Here is a 22,050-nt window from a genome sequence, read left to right on the forward strand (position 1 = left end):
TATCTGCATATCAAAATTTAAAATACAGAGTAATTCTGTTCAACAATGACACTATTGAAGATAAAGTTCAACGTCTTATAGAGTCTTGTACACAAGAATCTGGCCCATCAGGTCATATACTGCTTGCTTGATTTGATTACTGCTGAACAGGATAGAATAGAATAGAATAGAATAGAATAGAAGAGAATGTAGCTCAGTTGGGACTTATAATAGTCAAATCCTAAGCAGTTCATTCACAACATGCACTTTTTTAGTGTTTTAACTTGCACAACAGTTAGTCAGTGAAATAAAACAAGCTAAAATTCTCATAACTTAAAGATTTATGGAGCTTCCTTGTAAAATTGATTTATATTCCACTGCCTAATATGATTACTTATAGAGACTATAATTGCATGTGGATATAATTTCTACTAAAAGGGAGTCCAGCCTTTTCAGAGAGAGTACTTAAACGGGATGCTTATTGTGAAAAAGACAGATACATGAGAGACAGTCTATTCTTATCTGCATGATTTGGAATTCTAAGAGGAAGAAAATGTTAAATTGCAAGGGGTCTCAGAAATGCTAAGTTACCATTCTGAACTCTTAGCGTGTCTCATTTTACTGCAGTAGATGTTTCATTTAGCTCTGCCTTCCAAAATACCTCATTCGTATTTCTAGAATTCATCTCAGGTTTTGCATTTCCCATTTTTCTGAAATAAGATTCTGGCTTCCAAATGCCTGATTCATATTTCTAGAAATCATCTCTGTTTTTTTCTTTAATAGCTCACACAAGAACATTCCTCTTTGAATATGGTAACTTTTTTGAAGATTGCTTAAGCTTCTCTTCAAAATGTGTAACACCGTGATTAAATTTAACTGCATAGAAAAATATTATAGGGCTTTGATTTTATTGTTTTGAGGTTTTGTTTTGGTTTTGGTTTGCTTTTTTTTTTTTTTTTTTGGGAGGGTGGGTTGTCAGATTTACTTTTTGCTGTTACACAATCTAAACAGAGATTCAGCATATTGAAATCTCACCAGGAGACTGCTGATTCATGTCTCTGTAAAACAATACTAAACATAAATCCCTCCTTTGTATTTTTCCTGCCAACATAATACTGAAAAAAGCACTAAAAGAGTGCTTATAGCTGTATTTGAAAGATGTTGCTACTTCTAAAAGCATATCCACAAAGACTAAGAAGATAGATAATAAAGAGGAATTGAGCAGTATCTGGATTGACTTAGTCAGGTCATTCAAACCATTCAATTTTTTGTAATACTAGAACATAATTTTAATTAGGATATCTACTTTCCCTCCTGCTCTGATGAATTTCTACTATTTCTGTTAAATAACTCTGTAAATAGCTTTGGAATTTTGAAAATTAAACTCAGATTTTGAAAAACTCAAATGTATAACAGAAAAGTACTGTCATCCTACACAATGCTCAAAGCATATGGTGTGGGGTGGGTCTTCTTCTGTGTTTTACAGTATTGAAATTTTCAATATACAGGAGCACCGCCTCACACTGGGACAATTTAGCAATCTTCTCTAGCTCCAGTAGCATCTTCAGTCATCACTGTGGTGAGGTATGAGTAAAAACAGCAGTTTCCTAGCTGGGCAGAGCCAGGATCCTCACAAGCCTTGAAGTACACAAGTAATTAAACACAGGACAACAGCACTCCACTTCTCAAACTGTGCCCACTACAATAAGTAGTAGGAAAATGTAAATATTTTTATTGTTTTGCCCCAAAAGGATCTTATCCATTGAATGCATTTCAATAAATGGATATTTATGCTCAAAGGGAAAATATGGCCTTCTAAATAACAACCCATATTATCGCTGCATGCATTCTTGGGGATCTAGAAATTACAGGAAGTTCTAGAATTCAAAGGAAAGAGAGAGATAATTAGAAGTTGGAAAGTCCTGGGCCCATCTGTCTGCTATTTTGTCATGGTGCTACTGAGAGAGAAAGAGCGAGATGAGGAAATTATTCCCAGAGCATCTCTGCAGTCCTCTAAGACAAGGAGTATTTTAGTTACAGATAAATATTGATCAGTGTACAATCTAAAGACATATTTTAGCCAGATGAAAGGAGAAAAGATACAGATGAAGCCCTTTGGCCCTATCATTCAGTTTAAATGTTTTATAACCCTGAATGTCACGATGTTACAGCTACATTAAAATAAGGGGTTTTCTGATGCAGATGTCTGTCTTTTCATTAACTTTACACCAGAATTTCCTGTTTCTCAATTGTAGCCATACTTTGGAGCAATGGAATCAGGGACATATGTCCTAGGAAGAAGATAAAGATGCTATCCAGATATGTAGGGATGGGATCAGAAAAGCTAAGGCACCGTTGGAGCTGAATTTGGCAAGGAATATGAAGACTGACTAGGAGGGCTTTTACAGATGTGTTGCTCAGAAAAGGAAGATGTACTTCCCACAATAAATAAGACAAAAGAACTAGTGAAAAATGCCATGGAGAAGATCGAGGTACTAAAAATTTTTTTGCTCGTCAGTTTTCACTGGTAATGTCTCTTCCTACATCTGTCAAATCCCCCAAACCTCCAAGCAGAGATTGGGGGAATTAAGTTCCCACCATTGTAGTAGATCAGTTTTCAGACCATCTGAGGAACATGAGCATACAGAAGTCCATAGGACCCAATAAAATACATCCCAGGTTCTTGAGGGAAAATAACAAATGTAGACACTAAGCCCATTTCCACCATATTTGAAAATCCAGGTAATCAGAGGAAGGCCTGTGACTGAGGGATATCACATCTGCTTTAAAAACCGTAATTAGGAGGACCCTGGGAAGTACTGACCAGTCAGGCTGCCCTCCGTGTCCAATAAGATCACAGAACTGATCCTCATGGAAGTTACACTGAAGCATATGCAAGACAGAAATGGAACTATAGACAGCATCATGGCTTCACCAAGGGCAAATCATGTCTGGCTAATCTACAATAATAAGAGGCCACGTAAAATAATGTGACTCCATCAGTGGCAAGCGAAGACCAAATGATGTTATCTGCCTAGATGTTTTTAAGAAATTTGATAAGATCCCCCATAACATTTTTGACAATAAATTGAAAAAATATGAGTTTGATGGATGGACTGTTAGATGGATATGGAACTGGCTGAATGGCCCTGTACTCAAAAGTTGCAGTCAACGGCTAAATATCCAAGTGGAAACCAACAACCAGTGGTGTCCCTTAAGGTTATTACTGGGACCAACACTATTTAATACCTTCATTAAGGACATAGATAGTGAGATTAAGTGCACCATCAGGAAGTGTGTGGACATCACAAAGATGAGAATTGCACTTGATGTGCTAGAAGGAAGGGATGCCATGCAGGAGGACTTCGAAAGGCTTGGAAAATGGACCAGTGGGAACCTCAAGAAGATCAACAAGGCCAAGTGCAAGGTCCTGTACCTGCACTGGAAAAAATCCAGTATTTTACAGACCAGGGATGAATGAGAGGGCTTGGGGATAATAGCGGATGAAAATATTGGACAAGAGACAGCAATATGCGCTTGCAGCCCAGAAAGCTAATCACATCCTGGGCTGCATCAAAAGCAATGTGGCCAGGTTGGAGGATGTGATTCTGTCCCTAGTCTACTGTGGTCTTGTAAGACCCCACCTGGAGTGCTGCATCCAGCTCTGGGGTCTCCAGCACAAGAAAGCCATGGACCTGTTAAAGTAGGTCCAAAGGAGGGCCACAAAAATGGTCAGAAAAGCTGAATTGGGACAGTTCAACCTGGAGAAGAAAATGCTCCTAGGAAACTTTATTGGGGCCTTTCAATATACAAAGGTTGCTTATATGAAAGATGGAGAAACTTTTAACCAGGCCTATGGTAACAGACAGGGGGGCAAAAGAAATTTTTTAGTATGGGGGGGGGAGGCACTGGAACAGGTTGCCTAGAGAAATTGCGGATGCCCTATCGTTGGAAGTGTTCAAGGTCAGGTTGGATGGAGCTTTGAGCAACCTGATGTAATAGATGTCCCTTCCCATGGCATCAGGGTTGGACTGGATGGTCTTGGAAGGTCCTTTTCAACCCAAACCATTCTATTTTTCTATGATTTGTATGTCTAAGATTGTCCAGTTACTATCTAGGCCCTCCTAATTTTCTATCTACTGCTAATAATGACGCACTATAGATGGAAAGAAAAAGAATTTTATGTGCCTCAAGAACAGTATTAACATTTATGGAGATTATAAGATCCAGTATTCATGTCCATTCAAGTGAATTTTCCAAAGGACTTTACCATTTCCAGCAATTCAGCACTGTGATCAATTTGATGTATAGTCCTTCATTACAGGGTGAGATAATAGTGATAGATTTACACATCTCATTGTTAATGTTGTCATTAACAACAGCTTTGTATGTGACTTTGTGCATGCACTTACAAATCAAATGCCATTGAAACACACCAGATTTACAGAAATATGACCTTCAATAACCCAGACTAGAAGAAATGGATACAAATATTGTCAATTTTCAAACTGTATGTCATAATAATGACACTACTTTTTTTTACTCTTATGAATAGTCATGTTTGTTTTCCACATGGTTGTTTCTCTGAAGAAATTTGTGTTTGCTTTTTTTCATTCTTTTTACTTATGAAGCAAGTCAAAAATACATGGAATGTGCCTAATATCTTCCAATTTCCAGGGAGAACCTAATGAGTTCTCAATGATCACATTTACATTTCACCCCGGAAGAAAAAACATAAATATGTTCATAAAACTCAATTCCTCTGATTTTTAAGTGTGTACACATTTTCTGAGTATCTTCTCTTTTTCCAATTCAAACATAAACTTGTAATAAAGAATAAATTCCCTAGAGTCTCAAAAGTTACATTTGCCACTCTTGAGAAAGCAATATTTAATATCAAATATAACATTGTATTTTTCCTAATCCATTTAAAATCCTGGCAATTATTACTTTTCTGTTTCTCATATAAATGTCTCTGTATTGTGCCATTTTTCCTGAATGCCACAATTAAAAAAAATAGCATTCTGACTCTTTCTTCTATTTTGTTTTTTTTCAATGTAAATACATAAAATAGGAGTTCACCAATGCAAATATTGCACTTTCCCTTTAGATTTATAAAATACAGAGGGACAATGAAACATTTTAAACCACTTATAGTGGTTTACACTCATCTGTATCCTTCAACAATGCTAGTTTTTAGAAATCAAGAGAAAACCGCTTAAAGAGATCCATTGAATAACCTTTTTTACAGATAAATAACTACTACCAAGTTTCTGGGTATACACATTGCTTGACAACAAAAAAAACAACAATTCATTTTCTTGTGTCTTGAGTTCTTCCTTTTTTGTCTCTTTTTTTTTGTTTGGGTGTTTCTGAGTACCAAGACTGCACACATAAATATATGAAGATATCTTTTTATATTTCTGGCTTTACATTTAAATCTGTTTGCATCATGGAAAAAATGGTCTTTTGTATTTAAAGAAGACTCAAAATCAGGGACAATTCAGTACTCTGATGAACTATAAAGTTGTTGAAGTGCAGGAACAGGTAGCTCAGCAAAAGAAGTCTTCTGTGTTCCAAAATAGTACACGCCATGAATATAGATCAGCTTTGTTATTAAGAAAAAAAGATCAAAAACCCTTGTAAAAAGACACACAAACAAAATTATTGTACCTTACCTTATGTATTTAAAATGCCAGAAATATGACCATTTGAGCAGTCTGTATGCTATTCTATACAAACTATAAGCTTTTTCATTAAGGTAACAAATATTTCCAATGTCTGCCATTATCTGCAAATTTATAAAATTTTGGTTTTCTATGGAAAAGCAGAACTTCAATAAATAAATTAACCTTATTTTGGATGAAAGTTTGGTACATGCTAACAGCCAGGAACTGGAATCACAGAGAAGGCAGCAAAGATTTTTGATCTGTTGTCATGGATCTAAGGTTATTTCATTATTCAGTCTAATGGTAACACAGGTATCTTTATAATGTCATTTATAAAGATGCAGCTCTTTTTTCAGTTTTAAAGACAGAAATATTGATTTCCATCAGTATTATAATTCATTATTATGGAGCTCCTTATATTTTTGAAGATAATGTCACTGTACTCCTTGAAGACTCTCAATTGCCTATTACCTGCAAATTCCATCAGTGTATATGGCCTTTTACTTTTTGTATGTATCTCTAAAAACCAGTTTGCACAAAAAAATAATAAACACAGATAAATAGTAACATTTTCCTTCTTCTTGCCGTTACCAGCTGTTTTCAAATTGTGAGGACTCATTCTTAACTTTCTTCTATTTTTTTTTTTTTTAACATAGAGTAGAAATTATTAAAAAAAAAGATATGAGTACTCAAAACATTAGACATTTCCAGTCATTTCTCTCCAAGGTGAAGGCAGCTGTCAAAAATATGTAGTTTAGCCCAGTTTCCATAAAAAATGGACAGAATTCAAAATCCATCATTGAGATTGTTCTGTTTTAAAATCAAAACTGAGACAAATATCTATGATCGATCAATGGAAAAATTCAGCAATCAAATATTTCTGTGTAAATATTTCAGTGAAGAAAAGAGTCACTTACCTAAAACCCCCAGTCTGTAATTGATAGTGACAACAATGACATTTCCATAACTTGCGAGAATGCTGCCATCAATCATATTTCCAGTACCCTCCATGTAAGATCCCCCATGGATGTAGACCATAACAGGTTTCTTGCTGTTCTGATCATGAATGTCTGAAAAAATTCAAGTAAGGAAAACACAATAAAGTAATAAAAACATAAGGAAAATGACATTAGCAATTTTTAGCAATGCTAAAAATAGTCTTCATTATTTCCTATGTTTTCAATATCACCACCACTTTAACCAGCTAGGTTACACAGTTCAGGATCATCCTACAAGCCTAATATTTATAATTTGAAATTTCAAATACTGTTTCCTCTAAAATGGTCTCAGAACGCTTGAAATGCATTCTGTATTTCAAGAAATTGAATTTTAATAGAAATATCTTAAATCCTAAAAAATCAGATTATAAAAAATCTTGGGTTTTTGAGAATACTCTGATTCAAATATATACCAATTTAGAAATATGTGTGCATCTAATAATAAAATTATAGCAATGATCTATACTTTCGCATTTCTCATGGGACATAATTATTAAAATAATATTCCATATAGGTCAGTAAGAGATAATATCAGAAAATCTAACTGTTCTGGTAGAAGAAAACATTCCTTCTTTTAAACAGCCTAGGAGTTAACAAACAGCGAGGATTTATGTGAATTCATGGCCCAGATTTTTTTGTGTTTAAATCAAACTATGTCTTTTGTGTTGCACTTTTCCTAGTCATGGTAGCAGCTAAGCCTCAAAGAACAGCCTTGAGTTAATGGTATCGCTGATCTTTTGTATATACAGAAAATTCCTGACTACTTTTAAAAAGGTAAACAGCTGGGTATTTATTTCTAAAAGAAAGTTAAATTAAATTGAAAAAAATAAAAAATTCTAAAAGAAAGTTAAATTAAATTGATATTCCATATTTCATAGTGAGTTATAAAGATATGCTAATCAATGATTGGGGTATATTTAGGACCAGATTAATCAAAAAAGTTAGTCTCCTGATGCCAGAGATGGTTCAGCATACCTAAATCTAGAACTTCTGTTCTCTAAAAAACAGGGGGAAGAGGGGCTAAGCTTCTTGATAAAGTAGAGGGCAATTCAGCAAGCTGCCATTAGATATAGGAATCTTTTACAAATAATTCAGTGTATCTTCATGGAATCAGCACTTCTTTCATGTATATAGCACAACATATAAGGAAAACCAGAGTCTCTGATTATTCAACTAGGTTTTAAAAAAAATCTTTTGGATAGGCATATATTGAAGAGTGGAGAAGGGAGGCAGGCAAAGAAAAAGCTGAAAGAGCTAAATAGCTACAGGTGAGGGATCTGGGTTTGAAAGCCTTCAAAACCTCTTCCCTCCCCTCAGGCTTATTAGGAAATACTTTGAAACACAAAAAGTTGATCAGCAATGAGGTACCAGATACTTAATGTTCTATATATGTGGAACTAATTAGAGCATACTTAAAGGTAAAGTTTGACTGTCATATTCCTATGTCTCACTTTTGCTTTACTCATGTGTATACACTACCTCAAATATCATAAATTTCCAGCTGAGTTCAGGAATGTCCAGGCTGCAAATTACACCTGTCTACTTGTCAGAGTTTACAGCTTATCATTGAATCTGCCTCCTTTACATGAAAGGATACATACTTGCATGTTGTATTTTAAATGTTGTACTATAGCAGCAGAACAAAAGTTTGTGTGATAAGATCTTTTTAATTGTTGTGATTATAAGAGTAGTACAGCAATTAAACAGATCATTTAAAGCAATGAGGTGCATTCTAGTGGATCTATTGGTTTGGTTTTTTATTATCAGCATTTTCAGCAAAGTACATAAAAGTGCTTCTTTTCTGAATGCATAGCTAAGCCCTCAAAAAAACTGAAAGCAGAAGAAATTGAATAACAGAATTATTTGTGTTGCTGAATTACCTTTTCCTTCTCTCCCCAAAGTCTCATGGCAAGATTTTTTTGTATTTAATCTTTTCTTATCACCCAGCTCTACCTCAGGGTTGAATCTTTCACTGCTGAAGTCAATAGAAGGTTTCCCCTTCCCCTTCAGTGGGAAAGTAACTATCTTCAACATAAAGGAAATTAGCTCAATGATTTATGTGCTTAGATCTAAAGTGGATACCCTTGTTAATAATGAAATCCTAACATTTTATAAATTTTAAAAAAGGCTGAATAATAACGTATTCATAATCTAATATTTATCTTTATTTTAAAAGTGATTTTGGTTTTGCTTGCTATTTGTCCTTTGCTTTAACTTCAGAATTTGGTATAGAAATGATAATACCATTATTTGAAAAAAGCATATGTCGCACAGAAATAGGATGGTATTTTATTATGGTATTTTATATATAGACAGAGTGGCTACAATAGACCTGAACTCCCAGGAAAAGAGGTGATAGTATCCTCACTGCAGTGTGTAAGTTTCGAAGGGAAACAGAGAGGACGTATGTTTCAAAGTTATTTGAAATTATGTCAGATAGGAGAAAACAGGAAAAAAGACATGGAATAACACTTCGGATTGGCCAAGCATGAGAGGATTAATAAACATATTGCTTTGAAGCCAGACCAATAAACTACCCAGGGCTGTTATCTTCTCATTTAATTTGAAAATATTTTTTTCCTAATTTGATAAATACATGAAGTCAAATAAAGTGAAAATGTAACTAATGAAAAAGAAGGGTGAGAATAGAGGAAGATTTCATGACTTCTTTCTATTTTGGTGCATCCTAAATAGATTTGTTGTTTCAAGGCAAGGAAAAAAAAAATGTGTTTCCATCTGAAACTTTTTTGGGGTACTTCACTGTGAACTTCTAGCATTTCCTTTCAGGAAACCCAATCCAGCTTTGAAAGAAGTCAATGAAAATGATTGTTACTGATTTCAGTGGGAATGTGGTCAGAGTCAGAATGAATGTGTCTCAGAGGCTAGCTGATTACAGGAAAAAAAAAATATAAAGGAACATCAACAGCTCCCTTTATTTTTGTGTCCTGAAATAAACCACATCCTGTGAGAAAGAAAATAAGTAAATAAAAATAGAAAAGACAAAGCACAATTCCACTGCATCAATGTACAGCATGTGCACTGGGGAAACAGTGGAAGTGAAAGGATATATGTGTGAAAAGGAAGGATATATATGTGAGGTTTTTAATGAATTTCAAACAAGTGAATTTACAAAATGTGTAGGAGGAAAAAGAGCACATGCATGTTTTTAAATTCCATTTTCTCAACCTAAGAAAGAATAGAGGGGAAAAAATATGTGGTTTCAAATAACATTTATGTTACTCACTTCACACATATTTAGGAATAAACTTTACACCTATGTCACGGAGGAACTGCATTCATCTATATGCTAATTTAGATTTTAAAAAGAAAAACAATCAAAGTAAATTCTAAAGAAGAAAATAAAGAAGCACACTGATGTGAGCTTCTGCAAATAAGGGACTAAAAATCATGTTGAAATAACAGCAATAACAATAACAATAATCATTATTATTATTATAACAAAAATTGAAAAGTTTATGTTCATGCATCAGGGTCAGGCTTTGAAAAAACAAAAAATACCTTCATCTTCACCACGATCATTACTGGTTATATCATCTGCGCTTTTCTTTGTGTTGGCTCCTGGGTTCATATTGAGGAGGAGAATAAAGGGAAAAAAGAGAATTCAAAACCAGCAGGTTCTCAAAAATAAAAAACCACTAGTACAAAAAATGTAACAAAAATGTCAAAATCTGTTACATTTGAAATTGAAAAACAAAAAAGATGCAAACTGCACATAAACATAAAATGTCAAGAAGAACAAATTGAAAATATTTGAAAAAATGTATCATATTCTGTGACAATGCAGTACTTTAGTTAAAAGTGATTTCTGCAAAAAAACCAAATTAATGTGCTATTAAAAAAGAATAATATAAACCAAAAAAGTATACTAAAAAATCACCAAATTATGTTTTTACATAAGAAATGCAATTTTTTTAAATTTTGTTCTGTAACGTTGAAGAAATAATGCCTTCAGTTACTTTCTTCAATGACTTAACATTTTATTCATCCTCATTAGAATTTATTAAGAATCAGCCAAAATCTGAATTTTTGATGGAACTAATGCAAATAAAATTCTCATTTGAGTTTTATACAACATGACTGGACTAAGACAGACCATAAAGACTTCCTTAAAACTTAATCTTGCTTCCCATATAAGCAAAAAGATAATCAAAACAAAACAAAAGTGAAACAGAATTGAGTCAATCTCAGACAAGAAATTGGTCCAAAACCAGCCTTCGTTCAAAATATACCACATTTCATGCTCTTTAGAGAAATGTAGAAATTAACTGAAGCCACTTACTTACCATGATAAAGAACATGCATTTATTAGTAAAGAATCTATTTTAATTTGTGTTCAATATGCTTTCTTAAAATACTTTTGAGGAGTAAACATGCACACACACACACATAGGCACACACACATAAACGCTTCTGCTCATACATGTCATAGCCTATGCTTATGGTAGCAAGAGGAAATAAACACGGTTTTCACCGTCCCCATCCTTGGGCAATACCTCTGTTTTCTGACTAAAAATATAAAAAGACACCAGGCTATCCTTGCACCCAGCATTCTATTATACTGTGCTTACTCCTGCAGCAGGTAGCCCTCTGTAATGTAAACAGTTATTTGATAAGGAGTGAAACACGAATAGGAAACTCAATTTATGATATAGCTTAGAAATTAATATAGCTACTAAAGAAATAAAATGGTCTAATGACTATTTTCTTGAATTGTCTTTATTTTGAAGTGCCTTTTCAAGACATGCTGAAAAAGAACAGTATACTTTACCTTGTTTATGTATGAAGTCTAAATTTGTCACAGATACATCATATTTAACTAAAATGTGATTAGCTCCTTTTATTCTGCTATTTAAATTCTAATCTTTAATTATATTTATAACCCTCAAAATCCAAGGGTTCAATTAAATCTTTGTCCCTGATTTTAAGACAGAATGTCTTTATTATTACTAAAGTACTTAAGATTTTTAATATATATGATTTGGGGATCATTGTACTAGTTTATTTGTCTTCTGGATATGGATTTTCTACAGGCATTTTCTGGAAACAGTGCCACTACATAAGCAGTGATGATGATTAGTGAGTCACAGTGTGCAAAGCAGTGAGTGATACTCCATCTCCACATAAAGTCTTCATTTCCCATGTTGTTGTACAAAAGGTATTGTTTATGCAGTACACCAGTGGATTCAATATATATATATCCCGTACATAATTAACTAGGTAAAATATCTCTGTCAATGAAATATAGATGTTCTCTAAACTCTAATTTCTTTCAGAGGTTATAGATATAGGCTCATAATCTCAGTCACTATCCATGTTTTTTCCTTTTATGAAATATTGTTTCAAATTAGTTATATCCAAATGAAGGTTGAATACTTTCTCAGGTGATATCCAAATAAAGTTATTTTTGTATTTAAATAAACTAAGTACTCCCCCTATACATTGCCCTTTAACTATTTTTGATTCATGTAAAATATTTATGAGAAATAATTATTTATAGGCAATGAATACATATAGACACAAGTTTGAATGCACATAACAAATCTCAATACTAGTTCCTCCAGGAAGGTAGTCTTTTAATTGGTTGATAAAAAATATGATAATCATCTGGCAAATATAAAGTCAACTACCACATATTTATTATTGCTATGAATTAAAAAAATCAAAATCAGTGTGAGCCCATATATACAGTACCTGTAGACAAAAACTGTGTGCAATTGTTAGGACTGTAATCCCTATTTCACGTATTTTTGAGGGAAAGGAGTAGTTGTGTCCCAAAACATTTTAGTTTGGGTATTATCTCCTCCCAAAATCTTCAATACACGTCAATAACATATTGCAAGGATTTTCTCTTTAATGTCTCCCAATGTGACTGTGGTTCAGTGTACTTCTGAAAAAACAACACAAATGTAATGAGAATTTAGAAAATGTGCTCACACCATGCTACTAGATGTGATGATACACAAATATCACCTAACAAGGTATGTGACAAAAGGTTATCTGTAATATTTGAAACATCCCTTATTTCTTTTTTATGTTCCTTAAATATTTAAAATATCATGTTGTAATCCATTTTCAGAAGAAATTACTATAACTTAGTATGTATTTAATTACAATGTGAGTGGGAATGCTCTTTCTCCTACATGTTGTGAAACAATCATTTGTCTATTGGCAATTGGAATACACTTTTATGCTTAAGTTCTTGGGTTTGAGAGGATTTTATATTCATTTTAAGATCTGATAAAATGGATTACATCAATGAGTTCTCAAACCAGGTTTCTTTGTTCCTATCGCATTGGATTTTTTTCGTACTATGTGTACCAGCCACAAGATAATGTAATCATTAAGGCTGAAAAAGATCATCAAGTCCAACTGTGCCCCTAAGTGCCACATCTACACCTTTTAAATACCTCCAGGGATGGTGGCTCAACAACTTCCCTGGACCGACTGTTCTAATGCCTGACCATCCTTTTCATGAGTTTTTTCTAATATCCAATTTAAACCCCTGCTGGTGGAACTTGAGGCCATTTCCTCTCACTCTATCCCTTGTTACTTGGAAAAAGAGACCAATCCCCACCTGGCTACAAACTTCTTTCAGGTAGTTGTACAGTGTGATAAAATGTCCCCTGGGCTTCATAGCCTTCAAGTTAAATAAGCCCAGCTCCCTCAGTTGCTCCTCATCAGACTTGTGGCCAGACGCTTCACAACCTCTGCTGTCCTTCAGTAACTCCAGTGCCTCAATGTTCTCCTTGCAGTGAGGGGCCCAGAAGTGAACACAGGATTGGAGGTGCAGCCTCAACAGTGCCGAGTACAGGGGGACCATCACTGCCCTGGTCCTGCTGGCCACACTGCTGCTGATAAAAGCCATGTGGGTAATACTGTCAGTGTGAAATTGTCTGAGGAGAACAGACATGTTATTGTTGGAATTATTTCAGTAGCTCCAAAACCATTTAAAATACTCAGGAGTATTGCTTAGAAAAATTACATGAATCTTTCAAAAATATAAGCTTCCAGAAACCTATTATCTCATGCAGAGAGCAAAAATTTGAATTTTCCAACCATGTTGTGTATTTTTATTAAAAATTTCAATTCATTTGTCCTTAAACTTCCAAAAAAATATGGTAATCCCTGTCATAAAACAAAAAAGATCCCTATGCCTCTAAGGCTAGTTTAAGTTTGTATTAATCTAGGAGATTGAACGGAATTATGACTCAGAAACTCCCATTGCTCAGAAGAATTCCCTGCCTGTAACAGCTGATTGTCCCACAGATCAACACTTCCCTCTGCTTTGGGGCTTCTTTTGTTCAGGGTTGGGACAATTTTTTCCCCATATCTCATATTCTCCTTATCCCATATCACAGGAGCATCAATTTTAGCCTTCAGTTCCCATACACCAAGTAAACATTATCACTGTATTATAGGATTTGTCTCTTCTGCAGTCTAAGAACTGTTTACTCATTCATCCCACATGAAACATGGATGGTAAATTTCAATAGCAACCCAGGATCCAGCAGTAGAGAAGGAAGCAGGGCATATGGGAGGGGTGATCTAGTGAATTAAAGACTGAATTCCCTTAGTCTCTCTATTGACCAACCTAGTGTTTGATTTGAGTTCTTGGTTTGTAAAGTTTGTGTTTCACTTTTCATGATACTGAAAAGTAACAAAGAAAAATATTTCAAAATGTAAATAGGATGAGAACTTTTTTTTCCACAGGCTAGGAAAGGCTAGGAACTATTTAATTACATATCTTAAATATGCTGTAGATAGCATAGCTCTACTGAAGAATACCTTTGTATAAAAGTTCATGTTTAGAAAAACATCTTACTGTTAATAACAACTACTAGAAAAATATGTGTCTTCGTAACGCATATATTAAAGGCCAGGTGACCTCTTCTCACTTGTCCTACAATTCCATTCATTGCTGAATGAAAAGAGCATGGTGCAATGTATTTTACTGAACTTTGTCAAACGTCTTTTGTGAAGGATTTTTGTCTGCCAGAACTGCTTCTTTTTCACATACATATATATATATTTATATACATATGGGTAGTACAGATACAGACTAACACAAGCGTATATGAGCCACTTTGAAAACAGCACCAGCCAATATGGTCATAACGAAGAAGTGTTTCATGTAAGTTACTTTTTTTCCTCTCTAAGGAGCCCTGTAAGCAATGCAGTTGTAAACATTAATTCAGCAATCTCTAAAAGGTTTTAATTTTGAAATACTGATCAATGTGTTAATAAACTATTAAAAAGTAGCTGATTTCATTTATCTATGGATGTACAGTCACCTTGTATTCCCTGATTTGTTCTCAATGCCATGTATAAATCTATAACAAATGAAGAAGTCACCCTGCTGTAAGCATGTCCTCTGGATCACATTTCCTTTGCATAATGAATAAAAATCTCATTCACAAACAGATTTTGTAGTTTTGTAAGTTGTCCCAGCTGTATTTGCAATTTTTGCTACATCTTCCTCCATTCTGATAATATGAATCACACATATGTAATATAGGCAGGTCCCAGGCATGCAGTTTCCCAGGCTTGTGTATTAGGTATTCACTCTGAAGCCTCTAATGGCAGCAAAAAAATCATCCACAACTGCTTAAGCTGATGCTATTTCTTTGCACTTTATATGCAATTGCTCCATCTGTCACACAGTATACCTTTTGACCCCATTTAATTTTGGAAAAGGGCTCCGTTTTCAGAAATCACACAGCACATTATTAGTTGTATGACCTCCCAGTTTCACATGGCACATGCTTAACCTTCTGGAAATTTCCATCTCAAACCAGATTAACACAGGATTTAACAGTCATTCTCTCAGTGATATATCTTATTTATAGAGCCATTTTAATAGAACCCTAAAGCTCTTGTTTTCCAACCCCAGGAAAACTATTATAATTTTACAATCAGATCAAGTCAACAGTTCATTACAGTCTCAAGAGAGCATTAGGAAAGCAGAATTTCCTTTCTATGTTTCTCCTAAAATTGGTGGGATAACTTCACTTTGAGTCTCACTTAGTGTGCAAGACTTGAGTCATGTCCAAAAGAAGGGGTCCATCAGTGGGACAATTTGGCTGTCACAAGACTGTACCTGGCTCATGCCTATGGCCAAGGCTCTCCAGCTACCTTTATAATTGTAACAAGAAGTTCTAATTTGGCAGCTGAAGAAAGATCAAATGAGGCATTTGACACTTCAAATAGAGTGGAGGAAAATGATTGTTGAGAATTTCAGCTTGTTAAATTTACTTAGAAGTTGACTGTGGATCCCCTATGTTAGGAAAGATCAGAAAGGCAGGCAATATATCTATATACCTGTTGTTTGGAAGTCTTTTCATTTAATCAAAGAAAGAAAAATATATTCATATTGACTAGATTTAAATAACTATTATTTCTTAACTCTTTACTGAATAATGGCAACATGTGGGTGTATACATATACACAAATATGTACACATAAATGCACATGAAAAAGCTCTGTACAGCTAATCGGCTTCCAGATAGAAACCAGTTTTATTTTCTGGCACTCCCTTCCCAAAATCATGTTAAATTATAATGCATCAATAATGTGCATAACTCTAGCAAACAGCCATATTTAATGACTTCAATGCAGTCCTTAGCCATAAATTAGATGCCTTCTGTCTCTTTCCTTATTAACCTGAAGACTTACATTCCTACCGTTCTAGGTAGTTCTCAATGCGAAATGCAATGAAAGCTCAGAAATTTGCTTAAATTTGCCTGAATGAAATGTGTTTAGTTTTGTTTTAATTCCTATATTATCACTGAATAGCAGAAGACACACGATTAAAGTAGCCATTATTCTAATGCCATTAATAACAACAAACCAAAACCATTTGGGTTGCAAGTACTAGCTCTGTAAAGCAGCAGCATTTGACTAAGGCACATGCAACGTAATTGAATTCATGTTCTTAATCACTCCAGCTGCAGCACACACACAAAATTGCTGGGATTCCAGAGGAAACACATAGATGTTGTTGTATATCCAGGAAATGTTTCTTTTCAAGAAAACAGAATTAAAGGACAATTTTGTGTAATATTCGTAAGTGGATGGACTGTAAGGAAGATCAGCTGAAATCCCTATAGTTTTGTGTTCCATGCATTAGCGACGATTAAATCAAAAAGAAAATGCTGTTTCACAAGCTTTTTCAAATAGTTTCAGAGAACCAATACAAAAATCTATTGAAAAAGAAAAATTCTGAGGTTGAAAAAGGGGTTGCATAAAAAATATGGAATTGTTATATTACCTTAACTCTGTACTCTATGTTGCCTATAGCTTTCAATTACATGATTACATAAACCTTTTTTATTTCATAAAAAAATTGCTTGAATCTTTCCGGGCATTAACTGTTCCATGTGCAATGAAAGACAGATGATATTTTACAAATGGTAGTACACTGAATCCTGTGTATGACGAGTAGTCCATGACCTAAATTATGTGCTTCCCACAAGATGTTTTCCTGGACAAGAACAAATGCATTAAATCAGTCCATCACTCAGTTTCCCATGTTTTAAATGAGATTTTTCAAGAAGTTACTACAGGGAAATGGACTATATGAATTGTCACACAGAGTGACTATAGGGTCCTATATAGCTCTACAAAAGACTACAAGCTCTTCTCAGAAGTAGGGATTTGTGAATACAATTATTCACTATGATTTAATAAGAGTTATTAGATCTGGGATTCATATGGGAGTTCCTTTCCTTATAAGTTTAGTCCAACTCGGTGTGCTGATATAGAATCAACTCAATGAATTCAACTCAATGAAGAAATTATAATATCCCACAGATTCTGTGGTAGGGAAAATCTTTAGACTGTCTCTATAGATAATATGGGTTTTTAATCACTAGTTAGGACCAAAATAGCAGCAACACTTATCACTAGTTAGGACCAAAATAGCAGCAACAGTTATTACTCTGGAGAGATGTCGTTACATGAAGTTTTGGCCGGTCTACATGCTGATTACACTACTCTCTGTTCAGCAGCTAACAGATACTAGATCTTATTCTGTGTAAGATATAAAAGAAAAATCTTTTAGTAACTGGGAAAATCATGTTTCTTTCCCTTTTGTCAAAGTCTTCACTATATTTCAAAATTTTCCTATATACTTCAAAGTTTTCCTATATATTTCATTTTTGGAAAGTGAACCATGTATTTTAAGATTGTTAAAAATAGGTCTATCACAAAGATAAACACTGACACTTATACTGTACACATTATGGCTACTGAAAGAAACACACCTAAAAGTTATTTCTTTTTCTGAAAATATTTGCATTTCCTGAGATTGATTGTATTTATTCATCCTTGTAGTAATCAGTTAGCTCACTGCTTTTGTGACGCCATGTTCCCCCTCCTGCTCTCCCCTGCCCTTAGCCTTGGCCACTCCCTAGGGCTCTGCCTATTGGTTCCTGTAGCCCAACCCCGCCCAGGGTCCACCCCTGAGCCCCTGAGAAAGCCCCCTCGCAAGGGTATCATGAGGTCTCTCTGCCTCTGGAGATTGTGGGGACAAGATGTGATTAAAGTCCTCTCAAACCCCTTTGGGAGACCCTTCTCGCCTCCTTTGCCATCACTAGTTGATAGCTGCTGGAGCAAGATCGCGGGGCCGTCTGAAGTGGACTACAGGAGGGCAACCAGGATTGCACTGCCCTAAGTGTCCCCGCTGAGCTCTCAGGAAGATACAGCCTGCTAAAATAAATCTAGCGACTACAACACATCCTGGAAAAGAATTTATAAAAAGGGTACCTTTTATATCATGCTGTGTTAATCTGTTTTGGCACACTTTTTACCCCCTAAAATTGCTTTGAATAAAAATTACCAAGAATAATAATTTTTAAAACAATTGAATTAATATCTAACATATTGTTTTTATTTATTAGTAAAATTATTATTATTTTAGAGGAGTCATAACTAAAATAGAAATGAGGTAGCCACGTAAATTAACTAATAATTTTTATAAGGGTTTTTGTCATGCAAGTTACACCATAACTAGAATTTACAGTCTTCTAAATACAATACATTGCTTTGACGAAACGGTCCATAATGGCTCTAAAGAAAGAGGGCATGGTGAAGCCTATCCTTTCAGTGACCTCCAACAGATAAGAAGAGTGTTTCTTGCGCTTCCAATGTAACAGAATCCTTTATTTGATGGAGAACTGGACTAAGCCTGCAATGCTTACTGATTCAATAATGAAAGACTAATTAAAACCATAAAACTATCATATAGTTAAATTAATTCAGAAAGAAGCACATTTTTTCTGTGCAGACATCAGTTGAAGCACTGACAGTGTGAAAGCATAGCAGTGACCGCAAATAGCTGATATTTCTCTGCTGAAGTGATGCACTTGGTAAAGTGTGAATGTAGTAAAGCTGTGTCCTGGTTTCAGCTGGGATATAATTAATTTTCTTCATAGTAACTGGTACAGTGCAGTATTTTGAATTTAGTATGAGAATAATGTTGATGTTTTAGTTGTTACTGAGTAATCCTTACTCTAAGTCAAGGACTTCTCAGCCTCCCATACTCTGCCAGTGAGCAGGTGCACAAGAAGCCAGAGGAGCATGGCCGTATACTTGTAGGATATATAAATCCCACCGCAGTTTGTTCAGAGTATATTAATACCGCACTGTCAAGTCAGTGACTAGTTATCACGGTATCCCGCAGTGGTAGGGAGGAGAAGAGAGATCCAGCAGGCAGGAATTGTGCAGCAAGACTGATTTATTTAATTATTTTACAACTCTTTTATAGACTTTTTTCTTCATAGTCTAATTGGTCAAAGGATCAGCCACTCCTTGGGGTGATTGGCTAAAATCCTAAAACATCCATTGTCAAAATATTTTTCTACTGTACTATAAACAAAGATTTGCAAGGTTGCAGGTGTTCATAGTTTATACAACTCTACTAATATCTTTGTGAGAGAGAAAAATATCTCACAGGACTGGAAAGAAGCAAGAGAAATTCTTGCTAGCATGATATTTGTATCCACAACTAGTCAGTGTCAAGTCAGTGAGTGTAAGACACACACAGGTTGAGTGCAATTAGCTACTGAGTGGCAAAAGTTTGTTGGCATGATGAGTATACTACAGTTAAGTTGCCAATAATGTATATGACTTCTAAATTAGAAGACATAATTCAGCATTAATAAATAATCAAAATTCCCAAGCCTAGATGCAACTACATTCTAGTTAATCTAGACAAGTAGAATTTGCACAAGAATTCAGTAATGTTGACCTAATACTACCTATAACTAAAGGGTGACTACTTTCAAATATGCTTAAGAGAAGTAAGTACCTGTGTGCCATTTAAAATGACTGTAATGAACCCTTTCTGCAGACAACTGAACAACACAAGCACGCGCTCTGTATTCAACAACTGCTGGTGAAGTTGTTCATGCAAATTCTTCCTTTGGACATTTGTAGGCACCACTGGAAGCTGTGAACTGAATAATCAACTCTTAAGAATACATCTAATTATTTGATGCAGCTATTTAATTCTTCATTTTGAAGACTAGTTTAATTTGTGGTTGCCTTTGGAGAATTCAGGAAATAATTGTGTTTGTTATGTCAGTGGATCCTGTGAAACTATAATTTTATTCCATTGTGATAGATAATAGTTTGGCACCATGTTTTGATGTTTACTGGACCTTTGACACCTTAGTTTTTATTTGGAAAGCTTTGAAGTGTTAGTTACAGGTAAATAGGAGGTCCATATGAGACAGCCAATGGAGATAAAAACTTTTGTGGGTTTTGGGGTTTTGTTGGTTGGTTGGTTGGTTTTGTTTGATTTTAGCATATAGCCATGTTTTCAGTTTTTTTTCTCTACTACATTTTAATGACATCTTCATCTACACACAACAACGTATTAAATCTTACTGGAATTAATTATACCAAGCTAACTAAACCATTGGACTATCAAACAACTAAGTTGCTAATAAAAGGTGTATAAACTTAAAAGATGGAATAGAATATATTATAGCTATTTCTGGGAAAATCAGATCTAAGTTTTTATGATGAAGAGCTTTATAGTGTGAAATATGAATATTTAATTATTCTAATACTTCACAAAATAGTACAGGCACGTGAAAGATTTTCCCTGAAACTGAATAACAGATGCGTAGGGAATAAGATAGAACCTTGAATATAAAGTTCATGTAAACATTTTAGTCATTATTACTCAGTAATGAAAATGTATATGACGTTTCCAAACAGAAATTAGTGTTCTTATCCCAAATAACTGGCAATACCTTTTTGTCATCAACTTGATAAGATTTTTGTTTTCACAGAAAAATATTAGGGAAGAGGGTTGAGGAGAAAGAAAGCACAAACCTGCAGCATTCTGTATGATTTACAGTTTAACTGTTTCCAAGCATTAGTTTTGAGCATATTATGAAGCTGTGCTATTTTATCTACAATACTAAAGCTGAACTAAAGCTAAAGATGATTTTGATTTACAGATTCTATATAATTATTAATTATAGTAAGCTAGCCTCAAAACTGCTGGTCAGAATCGTGATTTAAACTCAAAATTCAGCAACACAGCACTGAGCTCACTAGCATCTGATCCATCTAAACTCCATTACTTGAAAATACCAGTTGGTTTTGAATAATTTGTGGATTATATATCTGTGCTGGTGAAAAAATCTTTTCTCCATTGAACAAACTCAATGAGAACCCGTATCTCATTTTGGCTTTCCATTTTACAATGTTCCAAGCATAATTCACATTTTGTACTTTCAGTGTTGAGGCTCATGCTTTACTCAAAATTTAGAAAGGAATAAAAGTGGTTTGTCAATTATAATTAACTGACAGAAGTAGCAAATTAGAAGCAACTAATAAAAAGCCCTTTTTGATGTAAATACTACATGGCATGTGCCATTTGATACAAAACAGTACTAGAGAATGATATAATATCAATATTGTATGATATGATCTACTATTCCATCTGAAGAAAGACAAGTTAAATTTTGCATTTAATAGGAATTATGTGTGAACTACATGGAATTAGATGTGAAATGATACAGCTTATGTATGCAACTACTTCTGAGAAATTGAATTTCAGTCATCTTTGACTAAATATAAGTAGTTCTGGAGAAAATGAACAGGTCAAATTTTTCTTCTTTTAATTTATTTGAGCAGTAAGTATTATTGTATGTATGTTGGTGTTATTTGTTGTCATATGTACCTTCAAGTCCTACAGGAAAAAAACTTAGTTCTGCATTTGTATTCAGCTGTAGACGAGAGCTGAATACTTCCTTTTCTCAATCAGTGCAATTTACAATTTAAAACACCTACCATCTATTTGAGGAAATTAACTATAATTGACAGTTTTCCTCAGGAAAATAAGCCACAGTGCTTCAGTCTGTTGAAGG

The 22,050-nt window shown here is 34.4% G+C and overlaps 1 protein-coding gene across 2 annotated transcripts in view; it reads right to left on the reverse strand.

Annotated features, from left to right (window-relative positions):
- NLGN4X (neuroligin 4 X-linked) overlaps positions 1 to 22,050 on the reverse strand; it is a 175,153-nt gene that overhangs the window by 67,095 nt on the left and 86,008 nt on the right. The window contains exons 4-5 of one of the 2 annotated variants that reach the window (XM_048328591.1): positions 10,166 to 10,225; positions 6,566 to 6,718 (exon numbers count right to left, since the gene is read on the reverse strand). In XM_048328591.1, the coding sequence (XP_048184548.1) occupies positions 6,566 to 6,718; positions 10,166 to 10,225 (213 nt within the window). The remainder of the gene's footprint in view (positions 1 to 6,565; positions 6,719 to 10,165; positions 10,226 to 22,050) is intronic. The other variant, XM_048328601.1, reaches the window with a different exon arrangement.

The sequence above is a fragment of the Corvus hawaiiensis genome, chromosome 2 (genome assembly GCF_020740725.1).
Source record: "Corvus hawaiiensis isolate bCorHaw1 chromosome 2, bCorHaw1.pri.cur, whole genome shotgun sequence".
NCBI lineage: Eukaryota > Metazoa > Chordata > Aves > Passeriformes > Corvidae > Corvus > Corvus hawaiiensis.